Raw genomic sequence first — 16357 nt, forward strand, 5'->3', positions numbered from 1 at the left:
TGCACAAGAGAAGTACCAGAGTAGTATTCCCTATGTTGGTTACATACATGCGTACCAATTCAATGATGCTGAAATATAGACCAGCAAGTCCACGTCAAAATACAGGAGTTCAGTCACCGGGAGTAGCAACCTCGACTCAGCCCAATGCACGTTTTGATATCTTTAGTGTATGTCATCTTCATCAGGGAGAGGCGCCATATCTGGGTCCGCAAAATGCCGGGATTAAATACCATCCCACATTGTCAAACGCGTCTTTGCTCCCGCGCATGCGCGATGAGACGTGACTGGGGTGCTTCTCACGGCACTTGTTGTGTAAGTCGGCGCGTGCGCCGCTGAGTTGTCTTCCGGATGTCGGAAAATTTGGCACGGCATGACAGCCTCATAGAAATATATGAAGCCGTTATGCTCTGGTCAGGAGAGCCGTGGCCAGTCTGTATATTCTGTGGTCTGTGCGCGGACTGTGTTGCATGGAGATCTGAAAGAGCCCTTACTGTCAATGACCCTTTTCATGCACAGGTGTCATTCTGACCTAGCACCAGCACAGCAAGAGAGGATGGAGTGTGCCACTATGGTTGCAGATTAGCTCAGCAATGAATAGCCCAGCTACAGGGTTAGCCTTCCATCTCTTGTCAGGGCTAATCCTGTAGCTGGGCCCACTAGAGGATTCCCTGATTTCCTGGTGGGCCAGTTTGAGCCTGTTAGGACTGTTGAAAAAAAATCCTAGACTCTGTTTTGTTCACTTATTCTACAAAGGAACCTCCCACTGCATGGAGCAAACACTAATATATAGTTTTGTATAAAAGATTTAATAAAACCTGTAATTTATACATACTTTCAATGTTTAGGTGTCTAGTGGGCTGTTTAACTTAGTGATTGACAGCTATCTGTATGGACAGTTATGTAGAAAATGCTATTAGGCACAAACTAGGACCGCCCACTAGACTCCTAAACATAGAAAAAGCATAGATTTGAATATGTAATTTACAGGTTATATTAATTCTTTAGTAACTGAGCTAATTTTTACCTTCATGACCTAGCCAAATTTTGGAAATCTGAGCAGTTTCCCTTTATGAAGTAATACCTTTGCAATGCTTCAACGGATCCCAGTGATCCTGAGATAATTTTATTTTGTTAGGATATTAGAAGGGTTAAAAGTTAAGCAGCAATATTTAATTTTTTTCAAGAAATGTGCATGTTTCTCTTTATGGATCTATTGATATGTAAATAGAGTTTGGGGGCCTACATATTGGAAACTATATAGTGCTTATACATTGTATCCATTTTTTATTGCCTTCAGTATAAAGCTGGGATCATATTCTTGTGTTTGCCTAGGGGTTTCCGGGTAAATGGCATAAATAGATGATTCAGCCAAAACCCCTGATTAAGCCATTCATTCTAATGAGTCACTTAGAGAAACTTTAGACATTATTTGATGTCTGTGCCAGTGGTATCAATCTATTTAGGAGTACACAGAACTGTAGTCATCTACATTTGTGCACTAAAAAGACGCCATAAATGATGGGGCACTGCCAGAACAGAGAAAAAATGGAGTCCTAAGTGTCTCCATATGCCTCATTATAGTGAGTGGTTCTATCACGGGTTTTGACTGAATTGTAGTTTTGGGATTTACACGGAAACCCCGACGTAAGTGCTCAACAGAGAGCACAAGATAAATGTGACCCGTGGCTTGTTCCGTTTTTTTTGGGAGGCAGAATGAACAAATTGACAGCAGTACAAGACTAGTTCTTATTTGTTTTCAGTTCATTGTACGGTATTAGTGATTTAATATGCATTTTCTTTTTGTCTCAGTACGATTATGGCAAAGCCAGATTTATATTGGTTTATTTTATGTTCTACTCCTTCTGTTGTCTGCTGTCATAAACAGCTGTGACATGTGGGATTTTCACCCCCAGGGGGAAAAACGGGGGTGCTATCCATGTATTCCTTACCGCCGGTTTAAAATGGAAGTAAGGAATAAGGCCATTTTAATACGTATTGTCGGTTGCTAAGGGTTTAAATCTTTTTCCACAAAACTATATATCTATATGCTCAGATCCTCTTGAACTATGCCATATATTAAGTGCGTGTTAGTTCAATGTAAAGGTCTTTCATTGTAGAAAACTGTGGTGGTCTGAAATCATAGACTTCATAAATGTCATCTTCATCGCTATCTATGAAATCTGAAGATTATTTTGGCTGGATTTCCCCTGTAGTGACAGGTCTGTGTTCTCAATGTTCCAGTGATAATGGATGTGAACATGTATAGACAGGCACACAGCACTATTGTATACTCGTGATTATTGACTGAAAATGGAGAAAGATTTGGGATGTGTGTGCAGAAAGTTAATGACCTATGTGTATGCATGTGCGGTAGTGACATAACTAGTAACTCTAAGTAATTTGTGCAATTGGGGATATTGAATTGAGCTATGAAAGGAGAATGTCCAATGAAAAATAAAAGTTTATTTTTCTTTGAAGCAGACATTTTCCTATCACTTTTCCCCGAAGGGGTCCAAGTTTTTTAAAAAGGCAAAACTTATTTTCTCCAAAGTTGTATGATACTTCAAAGGGTATTCCAAAATGATAAATTAATTTGGCTAAAGGCAAAAGAACCTAGATTTGCCTACATACTCCTTCTATGCCAATGCCATGATGCTCTCTAATAATTATTTTGACTTGGCTGTAGCAATAGTGTTCTGTAACCTGAGCAACAATTTCCTCACTTAAATGGTGCATAATCACTAAGTAAACTTTGGAGGGGTACCAAGTAAAATGACTTAAAACAGGTCCTAACTTTTTCACATTGTATACCTTTTGTTCCAACCAGACAGAAAAATATGTCCATAAATTAAGTTATGTATAACAATGAGAAATGACCGTGAAAAAGTACTGAACACATCACATGAAGAAAGAGAGGTACAAAAAGCCATGGAAGTCATGACACCAGGTTAAATCTTTCAGCAATTTGAAAACAATCTTCCCACTCAGGGAAAATAACATTTAGCTGGTTCAACTGATGGCTTATAAAAAGATGTCTCATTACTAAAGATGTCATACAAGAAACATCTCAAAATGGGTAAAAACAATGAGACATTCGCAACTTTATTGTTGCAAAATAAATTGACATCATTAGTACAGAAGAATATCTAAACTACTGAAGGGTCCAGTGAGTACTGTTGGGGCCATAATCCAGAAGTGGAAAAACAAACATAATATCATTATAAACCGGCAATAACCAGGTCCTCCCCACAAGATTTCAGACAGGAGTGAAAAGAATTAACAGAAGAGTTGTCCAAGAGCCAAGAACCACTCAACAACATTTAGAGAAGCCTGTGAAATATTAGGAGAATATAGTCTGGTCAGATGAAACCAAAACTGAATGCTTTGGATGCCATAATACACACCATGTTTAAGGCCAAAAGGTACTGCATATTGTCCCCAAAACCTCATACGAACAGTAAAGTTTGAAGGTAGGAACCTCATGGTCTTTGGCTGTTTTTCAGCGTAGAGCACTGGTAAACGTCATTTAATTGAAGGATGAATCGACATATGTACATTCTTGATAAAAAATCTGCTGCCATCTACCAGCATGATGAAGATTAAGTGAGGGTGGACATTTCAACAAGACAATGATCCCAAACACACGGCCAGGGAAACTCTTAATTGATTGACTGAGCCATTCTAGCAGCTTTATTTTCTCTCTCTCAATCATATGACCTGAATCCAACAGAAAATTTATGGAAGGAACTAAAGCTCAAAGGTCATAGAAGGAACCCATGGAACCTTCAGGATTTGAAGAATGGTTGTGTGGTCTAAAATCACACTTGAGCAATGTATACAACTAATTTCTTCATAAATGAGGCATCTTGAGGCTGTCATCTCCAACAAAGGATTTAGAAATATAGGTACTTAAAAAACTGGTGGCTAGGTCAAAAGTTTGCCCACTGTATATATTTATTTATATAAGGTGCATGTGTGGAAAAAGAATGCAAACAAGAATGCTTTAAAAATTAGAAGTTTGAATAGTTTTCCCTTTCTGCCCTTCAAAAAATTTACTTCAAGTTCTCGTCCCCTGTACCTGTATAAATTCTCACCAACGGGTTCATGCAGCTGCTTTTGAATACCCTATTAAATCGATGGCTGGACCATATATGACAAGCTTTTCTCCCCCCCATTCACCTTTTGTGTCTCCCCTATTTCCTTATAGACTGTAAGCATATACTAGTTATGAACCCACAACCTGTAATTTGATAGCATAGTGTGAACGTTGCGCCCTGCAACGTGGGGGTTTCACTCGCTTGCAGCGGTGTGAGGTAGCTTCAGCAACACACGTACACAGTCTCTTCATAGAAATTCTGGCAGTTTATTTAAAAACACTCAGCATAAACTGCCCTCAAACATAAACAATAAGTCCAAAATAGAAGTTTAGCAACTTCCCTACTCTCTGGCTCCTGCCAGCGTACAACTCTAGCCAAGGTTCCTTCCAGCACCCAGAGCCCTCTGCAGACCCCTGTCTGTCTCTCCTCCAGGAGAGATTCGGCCCTACAGCCCTGGCCTGGCTTGGCCGCACTCACCTCAGACTCTATATCAGAGCCTTGTGATCAGCCTCCATGCAGGCTGAAACACCCAGAGCTCCTGGCTCTGCTCTAACTTGTTTCCAGTCCACCCACTGGACATCTAGAGCCAGCCTCTCTCTAGACTGCCCTAGACACACTTCTCTCAGGTTCAGAGACAGGATTGCTTTAACCCCTGGAGCCACACCCACAGGTGGTAAGGAGTGTGTAATCAGCATCACACACCCTTCCATGGCTCTGCATGTAATGCAATCCTGTGGAACCACAGGTCCCAGCCAGCTTCACATTGCAGAGCATCCACGCTTCTGCAAAACATACCGGCCCTTTGTAATACAGCCGGTTGATACCTCACATACCCTCCCCCTCTGTTCAAACCCGTAGGGGAGAACACTTGCCAATGACCTGGGGCCGCGAGACAGGGCATTCCCGCTGCCATGCCCCACCAGTCGAGAGGGCCGTCCAAGAGCAGTAGTCCCTGAGACATCGCCCAACACTGTCACCAAACTCTGTCTTGTCAACCTAGGGTTAAAGGACGTCCCATTTCCAGACCGTTCTCTCCCTGACCCCCTCCCAGGGTCACCGCAGTAGAGAGACACGTCCCCAGTCAAACCTACAGTCTTGTCCGAACCTAGGCTTTCTCGAGTACCCCCAAGGCTACTGTCGGGAACTCTAAGCTCATAGCGGCCACTATCTACAGTACATTGTAGGTTGCCTCTCTGTCGGCGATTCCTTTTATCGCGCGTCTGAACTACTGGACCGACACGCCATCTTCCACTTCTTTCCACTGAACAACGGGTGGAAGACGGCTGCTGTCCCCCACACAGTTGGCGAAGCTGCTCCTTAATTTTCAGGTTGTCTTGCCACAACCGCTCCATGTCACGTACATGGTGTACCCGATATTCAATAAGGCTTCGAATGTTTCCAAGACTCTCTACAGTCCCGACACAGACGAACGGAACCCTACCAGCTTCCCTGGGTATCTTGCTCTCATTATCAGCAGGGATTCTTAATCTCACCAATCCCGACTTATTCACCATGTCTTGCATGACTCGTCCGGTTTTTCCAATGACTCTCCCCACCAGAGCCCAGGGTACTTGGACAATATCTTTCGCCAGACTCTGCGCTTTCCTTTTATACTCTAGCTGTCTAGTGGCTTCTTCCTTTTGCAGTTGGACCTGCCACTTCATACGAACACATCTGAAGTGCATGTCCTTTAGAATAGCCACCCGCTGCCCAGTAATTTTACTGGTAGACAATATCACTAACTGTTCAGCCCCTGGGGTACAGTAGACCTCACACGCTTCCACAGCTCTCTTAAATTCGTCATGCATGCACTCGGTGGCACACGCTTCTCTTAAGTCCTTAGGTATATCCACCATGCACTTGACTACAGAAGTCTCATTCATCCCTGCCACATGCTTGTCAAGTTTAGCTTCCAGAGTCAGCTCTCTTTGGGCCTCCCCTGCTTCAACAAGTTTGGTTAGGATTGACACTCGCTGCTCCATCTGCTCCAAGGCTCCCTGGGACTTGGACTGGTACTCTGCCAAGCGACTTCGGAGCTCAGCCACTTCTTTCTCCAGCTCCCTTACTCGACTCTCAGTAGCCTGCCTAAGAAGTATCTCTTGTTGCAGATGGTCTTTTCTCATCCTCTTGAATGAGTCTTCACTTGCGGACCTCTCTGGTCTACGACACACTATTTCTGAGGCTTCTTCCATCTCAGCTTCAGAACGTTTGGGTTTCAGGCTCTTAGCTGAGCCAATCTTCTTGTCTGCGATCTTGGTCTTACCCACTGAGTCAGTCAGGCTCTCAGCTTCTGATGAGACCTCATGTCCAGACTTCACCTCTTCCTCAGAGGCTCTTTCCGCTTTTACAGCACCTGCTGTGTCTTGGGACTTCACTGCATTCCCTCCAACTTCCACTTGGGTCTCTGCAGTGTCCCCCTCTGCCTTCTCTTGGGCATTTACAGCATCGCCTTCTACCAGGGTGTTACGCCCTTCAGCACGGTACTCTGTTCTTCTTAGAACCTTGGCACCATTTTCAACATTCATCACTTCACCACTGGGTAGCTTACCAGTCTGCTCACCATGACCTTTGTGGATTTGTACTCCACCAACACTGCCCTGGATTCCTTCTCCTATATTGTTCTGTAGGATGTCATCTCGTACAGCGCTATCATCCAACAGACCTCCAGCTTCATGCATGGAAATTATAGGAGACACCGCCATTACGTCTTTGGTCGGTTCCTCCCCTGCAATTTCACCCTGCTGGTTTCTGTCGGGACAATGTGTCAGTTCAGTCTTTGATTCCTCTTTCTTTTGCAGGATATCACTGTCTGACTCTTCCGTAGCAGGTGTTACTAGCACCATGTTTTCATTAACCAGGCATATCACTTTCTCTGCACCCTCAGACGGCCTACACTGTGCCCCCTCTCGGCGCTTATTACGTCTTCGGCGTCGGGAGGAAGTTTTGCCCTTCTCGCCCATCTGTACCACACTGTACTCGTTTGTCACCTTACTAGAGTCAGTGTCTTTACTGGAGTCATCATCACTCCCCCTGGCATCCTGGACTATCATGTCCCCACTTAACCAGATATCTGCCTCCCTTTCTGGAGCTACCCCGTTTTTAACGGTCACACTATCGGTTATTCCCTTAGTCCTTATGACACTAAGTTGGGTCCGTCCATCATTTTCTTTGGTCACCCCTAACTTAGGACAGTCAATTTTAGGAGGTGCTATCTCCTCCTTACCACACATAACTGCACAACAAGGACCCCTTTTCACCTCCCAATGTGGTGGGGTTTCCTTTGGGCTGTTCCGGCTCTTACACAAGCAACCGTATACGTCCCCCTGCTTCCACAAGTGCACAAATAATTTAGAGTCCCAACCTATAATAATTGGGTGCAGTAAATCTGAGACTACTCCAACATCATGAGAACCACTGTCCCAGGCTGTCTTAATGACCACTCTGGAGACCGGGTATTCTGTCTCATTACTGTGGGTGCAGCCGACGTGGATCTTCCTTCCAGGAATCAAGTGGACATCAGAGGTGGCCCTCACCAGGGTCACCAAGCTCCTTGAGTCTACGACTCCTGTTACAGATTCCCCATCCACTTCCACGGAACACAGACGTGGCTTCTCGTCGGATGGGTGGTCTATATTGCAAACAGGACACTTAAGGCATGAACACTGTTGTCCCTGGCTACAGTCCATCTGCACCACTTCACCCTTGGATTTGGGATGCTCCGCTCTCTTTTGGGGGACCACCGCTTTCTGGGACTCCACCCCCTTATGGCCAACCACCCCTTTATGGGACTCCACCCCCTTATGGGCAACCACCCCTTTATGGGACTCCACCCCCTTATGGGCAACCACCCCTTTAAGGGAATCCACCCCCTTATGGGCAACTATTCCCTTCTGGGACTCCGCCCCCTTTTGCGGTTTCCATGCAATGTCCTTAGCCCCCAGTTCACACCGTTTGCCCTTGTCTCCCTGGGCACCCAGTGTCCATACTGGCCCCTGAAGGGAACGCTCAAACTGGTCCATGGCTGTGACATCGCTACACACCGACAGCTCCTGCTGTCCCCGGACCAGGAACTGGTACAGCTCCTCCACAATGTCCGCAGGGACCATTCCCTCTTTTTGGCTTTCAGCCCCCACTGCTGTCACTGGACCTCCAGGCACATGCTGTTGGTGCTGCTGACTCTGCAGCAGCTGGTTCAGGAGCTCCTCCATGCTGTAACGAAAAAGAGGCACAGGAGGGGCGCTCCAATGGGTAATACCCGGTGGTCAAAGACAGGGGGGGGGGGGTTAGAGAACCACTAACCTTTCCGGGTTGTACCGCCTGTACAACCAGGATCTCCAGCCTGTGGTGTATCACTGCTCACCAAGCAGGGCCTTGCAATTCCGGCTGGCCTGGAACCTCCAGTCGCTGGACTCTCGCCACTGCAGCACGGGTCCCCAACGACCTGCTGATTCACCACCAGGTGCTTGAGAGCGCTGTCCCTGTTCGTGGACCCGCCGATCCACCGCCAGCTGCTTGAGTGCGCAGACAATTTTCGTGGACCCGCCGATCCACCGCAAACCGCTTCAAAAAATTTTCGTGGACCCGCCGATCCACCGCAAGCAGTCCGTATCCACAGGAATATGTCCTAGGCCGTTGCCCTTAGCAACCAGGCTGCATTGCCCTTAGCAACCGGGCTGCGTTGCCCCTAGCAACCAGGCCATATGCCCGCATTCGAGACACCATATGTGAACGTTGCGCCCTGCAACGTGGGGGTTTCACTCGCTTGCAGCGGTGTGAGGTAGCTTCAGCAACACACGTACACAGTCTCTTCATAGAAATTCTGGCAGTTTATTTAAAAACACTCAGCATAAACTGCCCTCAAACATAAACAATAAGTCCAAAATAGAAGTTTAGCAACTTCCCTACTCTCTGGCTCCTGCCAGCGTACAACTCTAGCCAAGGTTCCTTCCAGCACCCAGAGCCCTCTGCAGACCCCTGTCTGTCTCTCCTCCAGGAGAGATTCGGCCCTACAGCCCTGGCCTGGCTTGGCCGCACTCACCTCAGACTCTATATCAGAGCCTTGTGATCAGCCTCCATGCAGGCTGAAACACCCAGAGCTCCTGGCTCTGCTCTAACTTGTTTCCAGTCCACCCACTGGACATCTAGAGCCAGCCTCTCTCTAGACTGCCCTAGACACACTTCTCTCAGGTTCAGAGACAGGATTGCTTTAACCCCTGGAGCCACACCCACAGGTGGTAAGGAGTGTGTAATCAGCATCACACACCCTTCCATGGCTCTGCATGTAATGCAATCCTGTGGAACCACAGGTCCCAGCCAGCTTCACATTGCAGAGCATCCACGCTTCTGCAAAACATACCGGCCCTTTGTAATACAGCCGGTTGATACCTCACAATAGATATCCGTTCTTAGCAAGAATTACAATCAATAATCAATATGCTATTACTTAAATCCGTACGTTTGTGACCATCATGCATGGATACACACAAAAAACTTCAAACTATGCAGGTATACCAAGATGCATAGGATAGTCATGAAGCTAAATAATAGATTCATCAATCGTGCAATCTTGTTTTTAGGGAAATCCTACATGTTAAGAAGCAAAACAACACATCAAAATGCAACAATTTAGCACTCAGAAAGGGAAATATTAAATTCCAACTACTTCCCTTCAGATGAATGTTTCCATACCGCCTCGATCGCGTTGACGACCAAATCCTGGCTGTCAGATGTGGTGATCCATGGCTGTGCCACACAGCCATGGATCACCACATCTGACAGCCAGGATTTTTTGCCTCCTGATGATCCTTGTATCTAAAATAAAGGGGAAACGCGTCGAGGCGGTATGGAAACATTCATCTGAAGGGAAGTAGTTGGAATTATAATATTTCTCTTTCTGAGTGCTAAATTGTTGCATTTTGATGTGGTGTTTTGCTTCTTAACATGTAGGATTTCCCTAAAAACAAGATTGCACGATTGATGAATCTATTATTTAGCTTCATGACTATCCTGTGCATCTTGGTATACCTGCATAGTTTGAAGTTTTTTGTGTGTATCCATGCATGATGGTCACAAACGTACAGATTAAAGTAATAGCATATTGATTATTGATTGTAATTCTTGCTAAGAACGGATATCTATGCTATCAAATTACAGGTTGTGGGTTCATAACTCCATCTTCTTGAATCACGTATGAGTGTTGTGCCATTTTTAGTATTAACTCACTTATAAGTCAGGGCGTATTAAGGGCAAGCCGACGTGGAACGGGGGCGCCCAAAACAGTTACGGCGTCACACCCTCCGTTGGTAGGTAGGTGTGAGTTTTCACAGGGTGAGATAGGGACCCCATAGAGAATGTCTCCTCCCCTCTCCTCCATTTCCCTGCCTCTTTAGTGGCTAATACTTTTTAATTGAGGGCGCATCGAGGATTAATTGATGCTGGACGGGGGAGCCCAGAAAAAGGACGGCGCTATATATATATATATATATATATATATATATATATATATATATATATATATATATATATATATATATATATATATATATATATATATATATATATATATATATATATATTTGTACATTACCCCGTAGGACAGTTAGGAGCTTGACCTCTTAAAGAGAATATAAGGGTCCCATTTAGGTTGCTCCTTTCAATCTCCTTGTATGCCCCTGTCTGCTCACAATCACTGGGTGTGTTTTTCTAAAATTTATGATACTAATAAAGTTTATTATTTTATATTGATAATTGAGGCTTTCTCCATTTTCTGTAACCAAGGTAAACATCGGGTTGGTTACCCGATATTTACCTTAGTTACCAAGCGCAGCATGCTTCCACCTGTAGCGACAATCCAGCGATCTCTGCCAGGTCAGGTTGCTGGTGGGATCGCTGGAGTGTCGCTTAGTGTGACATCTCACCAGTGACCTCCTAGCAACTTACCAGCGATCCCTATCAGGTTGTATCATTCTTGGGATCGCTGGTAAGTTGTTTAGTGTGCCTGGCCCTTAAGTCTTTCTACATTCACTTCTCGTACTACGTTTTTCAAGGAACTTGGCAGGGAGGTTGTTCAAACATCTTGGAGAACTAATCACAGATGTTTTGGTGATGTAGGCTAGTGCAAATCTTTCAGTCTCTTCATGTAATCTTACGCGTAATTGATGATGTTGACATCAGAACAATGTGTTTGCCAGATCATCACTTTCAGGACACTTGTTCTTCTGTACACTGAAGATGGTTCTTAATGACATTGACACCTTGTTTGTGGTTGTTGTCCTGCTGCAGAATTCACTTGGAGTTGGTCAGATGCTTCACTAATGGTATTGCATGATAGATAGCCTGGATATTTAGAGCAACCTCTCTGTCGACTTCCTTCAAAAACTTCCTTCAAAAACTATGTGAAAGCGTACCTAGAAGAATTGATCCTTTTAATGCTGTTTTGAAGGCAAAGGATCACACCAAATATTGATTTGATTTAGATATTTCTTTTGATCATTCAATTTTCATTTTGTTAATTGATAATAATAAAACACGTCTATTTTTAAAGCATTCTTACCACGCCTGCCTAAAACTTTTCAACAATGTTGTATTCATAAAAATCTAGTATGTAAGCTAAATTTTACAGCGAATCCCTGATTTCATCTCAATTGCCATCAGTGTAGTCCTCATTCATTAAAGGGGGTTGTCCACTACTTTTATATTAACTGGTAGGTCATCATTATTAGATTATGAGTATTCTGACACTGCAGACCTTCATCGATCAGCTAATACCTGCTTCATTAGGTGGCCAGATGTAAACCTTGTACATAGTGGAATAGTCCACTGTTTAAGTGTCTGCTGTGGAATACCACAGACCAACTCCTGTTCTCTTCTATGAATATACTAAATAACCACTATGATCTGCTTTTAAATGATGTTTTGAGTAACTGTATTTGTCAATCTTGCATAATCTCCTCAAAATTGCCTTACCTGAAACCTTAACTAATTTTCACAATTGGCACATGGTGACTAAATAGTCCACACAGATGGGGGGCTGAGTGTATAATGTAGAAATTACTACTCAAGTAAATCTAAGTTTTTATTTATTCTTGGAACTAACTTAGTCCACTCCATTAAGTGGATATTAAAATGCAGATGACATTTTCGGATGGCCCAGCATGTCTGAATGTTATTAGGATTTTTTTTTAAATAAATTGAAAAATGTAAAACTTTCATACTAATAAAACATCAGTAGCAATTCTGAGAAATAATTCATCTAAGATTCCCTTTGATGTCATTCCGAGGAAATGACAGCTTCCTTAACCAATATTGCAGCTTGTTTTATACTGTTCCATTTCTCCATCAAACTTAAATAATTTTACTAAGATCCCTTGCATTGCTGATGGGCAAAATGTGTCTTCTTATTCTGATTACATATGACTTACTACCTACGCTGATTGAGGTGAGGCCCTTAGACCATCTTCGTTAACTAACTGAAGGATACTCATTTCTGTAATTCATCATGAAAAATATTATCAAACTAAGGATTTGATGGGAGGAAAATATATATGTAAATTTTGGAGCGGGCCATCAGAGATGTAGTTAAAAAATGGGATAGAAAGTCATTTGCTGGAGAAAGTAGTTCCCATGTGTAACAGCGGCTTATTTGCAATTTTATTTGCGATATAGATTTACTTATTTAATATCAGATGAAGCTAACTTTGCAGATTACTATGGCAATACGAATGTAATGATTTTTCTTGCTGTATAATTTTGATAGGCAATTCTGTAACCTTTGAAATAGTTCTCACGAGAGAGCGAGAATGTGAGCGCAATCTGACCAGTTTGTAAACCATAACTTTATCAACGGATATTGTATTTACTCATCTGTCAAGATAATATAAAATCTTATTTTCTTCATGTTATTGGTGCTAGGAACAAACTTTAACTTTAACATATTTACTAGAAAAACATAACATGCTGATGTAGAAGACTAAATGGTATACTTTGTCTATGAGTTACAATCTTTTCAGAGCAAGATGTTGTTTTTGCCACAGTTGCAAATCTTTCCACTAGATATTGACAATCATTGGAGAACTGACACTTCTTAATTATAAGTCTACGTCATCTAAGCCAGTGGCACTGAAATCTTATTTTAGAATAAGTTACATAATAGAGAAGATAAGGTTGGGGGACACATGAACAGATATGTTGGAAACAAATTCCTGTATGTCCACATCTTGTTCTAAAAGTATTCATGGGAAATAGAAATCTTCTGATTTACCATAGGTCAGCTTAAAAATCAACCAAAAATAATTATAGTTTTTTTAATTTTCTGACTTCAAGGGTATTCCCATCTCCAAGATCCTATCCCAAAATGTAGTAGTAGTAGTAGTAGTAGTAGTAGTAGTAGTAGTAGTAGTAGTAGTAGTAGTAGTAGTAGTAGTAGTAGTAGTAGTAGTAGTAACAGTAGTAGTAGTAGTAGTAACAGTAGTAACAGTAGTAGTAGTAGTAACAGTAGTAACAGTAGTAGTAGTAGTAACAGTAACCTTCAATTAGAAATGTAGCACAGCTCTCCTGATATAGCCATGTATCTTACCTCATGTGCAGGACATGTTAGCTTAGTTGCTCATGGTCGTAACAATGAATAACTAACTGCCACTATATGAGTGGACGTAACCATTGATACCTAAGCTGACTTAGATAAATCAAACCCATAGGCATAAATAAGATACAAAATGGTTGGAAATTTTTGAGCAATACTATTTGCAAAATGTTTTTTTTTGGAATGAATGGAATGTATTAGAGCAATATAACTTGTGTAAAAAGCTTTACAAAAGGTATTATTTTCTGGAAAGTCCTACATTTTTAATACTGTGATTACTTATTTGTTCAGTATATATATATATATATATAACATGTTTTATTCTTTCATGCTTTTTAGATTGATTTTGAAGATGTGATTGCTGAGCCTGAGGGAACACACAGTTTTGATGGCATCTGGAAGGCAAGCTTCACCACCTTCACTGTGACGAAATACTGGTTCTACCGCTTACTGTCTGCAATCTTGGGCATTCCACTGGCACTAATCTGGGGCATTTACTTTGCCATTCTGTCATTCCTGCATATCTGGGCTGTGGTGCCATGCATAAAAGGTTACCTGATCGAAATCCAATGCATCAGCCGAATCTACTCCATCTGCATCCACACGTTCTTTGACCCACTGTTTGAAGCCATCGGCAAAATGTTCAGCTTTATTCAAATTTCTTTACGCAAAGAAATATAAGTGACACTCCGCAAAGTGCAGATAGTCAAAATTTATGTGTAAGTTTTAAAGTCAACAACCTTTTATGAGCACTGGCATAAAATCAAAAAGTCACTAAAGTTTGTTCTCTGGGCAAGTTTAAATCCGCATAGAAGATTTTTTGTCTAAGCTGTTATCGGCTATGAGTCCACTTTTTTTATTTTATACACATATTCTATGATATGCTTACTTGTTAAAGCATAATCATGTTACAAAAGAGTCTGTCTGGCTGTAAAAGTATTACTTGGTGAACATAATGTGCAGTATTGAGGAGTAACACATTCAATGAGGCGATTTTGGAAAAAGTAAAGCAATAGCAAAAAAGGCAACAAATGTAAATAACTATATTTTGCTATTGATTTTAGTATACTCCATTTTTATATAATTTCTGTGACTGGTTTAGAGTGATAACTTTGTAAAGAAAATCTGTCTTATAACTAAATGAAATCTTCTTACAAGATTATATGTGATCAATCTTTCAGTGTCCCTGAAAAAATGGATATCTGACATAGTAATAAGAAAACTTACAGCACTCCTGTGATACTTATGTGAAAAAGAAGCTAATGAACACAATTCTTTCTTTATAATAAAACTTCTCTATCATACAGCTAACATTTTAAATCATAAGTTTGCTATATAAGGAATGACAATGACTTTAGTCGTCTATGACATCACCTGATAATGTAAAGTATATGCTTTTAAAAAATATATATCTTAAAAAATTCTAGTTTTCACCCTTCAATCTATGCACTGCCTGATCGTTGTTTTTCCTGGAATATCTACTTATTATGTACTTTGTATTGTGAGATTCTATGCCACTTCTAATCGTGTATATTTTGCTATGACCAGCATACACTGTAAAATCTAACCTGAAAAAATGATTTCTTGGTGCAGAATATTTATGGAACAACTGCTGCAAATGAAAGCCTGTCTCTGCCTTATATATGATAGTACTAACCATAATATACCATCTACTATGCTTGATTTATGAACACTATGGTGGATCCTTCTGATGTGTTATTTGCGTTCATTCACTGTTATATTCAATACAGCAACATGCCTTTTTAATATTTTAACAATTGTTTGGAATTGTAAAGTGAAATAAATATTATATAATACATTGTATGTAAACTAAATCTATTCGCATCACTGGGTAATAAGGCAAGTATAAGTCCTTCCTTTACTAATACACCAAGTAGGAATATTGCGCCTTATCTGTCTACTGAAGACCTACTACTAGGGACAGTTAAGTGTGTTTTGTACTACTCTTATACTATACATATTAGAGAGAAAATGAATTAAAGTGCCTTTTTATTATGTCTATGGTGTATGGTGCTTCCATTTCAGCTGATTCTGAAGACTATGTGGACTTTACACATTAAAAAAAAAATCTTACTATCTTTTCATTTTGTTGGTTATACATTTCTGCAAAATCAAACATAAATACAAAAAATCTAGGACAGACATTTTAGCCCCGATCCATCATTAGCGGTTTCTTTTTAACGAAGGAAAGAATAAAGCACAAATGAAAAGCACCAAAAACTAGACAAAAAAGGCACAAATTTGATAATGTATTAGTCCCTTTAAAGCTAATCTCCCCAGCACTGATTAGCAGCTTACTGTCAATGTACAATAAATGCAGAGACCTGTCGTGTGGGTGGGGTTGGCTGTCTGAGCTCTGCTACATGGTACAACTTTAACCTCTGATTGCATCACAACCCAGTAAAACTAAGTGACACATCGCTGGAATCAGGGTCTCTTTTCCTACATTATGCTACTGTTGCATGAGGTAGCAAAAACCTGGTGACCGATCCCTTTTAAGTGCAAAATCAATAAATATAGAAAATAGAGAACATTATAGATATATCATTGTGAATGGTTATATGAGCTTTATTTACCCAATTTGTTTAGATAACTGATGACTGCAAATCCCAACCAATATCACCATGATTGTCTATTGCGAGGATAAATGTGAACTGCA

At 41.5% G+C, this 16357-nt stretch overlaps 1 protein-coding gene across 1 annotated transcript in view; it reads left to right on the forward strand.

Moving 5' to 3' along the window:
* The window catches only part of CAV1 (caveolin 1), a 124451-nt gene extending 108950 nt beyond the window's left edge, over positions 1 to 15501 (forward strand). The window contains exon 3 of the mRNA XM_075345033.1: positions 14017 to 15501. Within this exon, the coding sequence (XP_075201148.1) occupies positions 14017 to 14358 (342 nt within the window). The 3' untranslated portion in view covers positions 14359 to 15501. The remainder of the gene's footprint in view (positions 1 to 14016) is intronic.
* The last annotated feature ends 856 nt before the right edge of the window (positions 15502 to 16357 follow it).

The sequence above is a fragment of the Anomaloglossus baeobatrachus genome, chromosome 4, assembly GCF_048569485.1.
Source record: "Anomaloglossus baeobatrachus isolate aAnoBae1 chromosome 4, aAnoBae1.hap1, whole genome shotgun sequence".
In the NCBI taxonomy this organism is placed as follows: Eukaryota; Metazoa; Chordata; class Amphibia; order Anura; family Aromobatidae; genus Anomaloglossus; species Anomaloglossus baeobatrachus.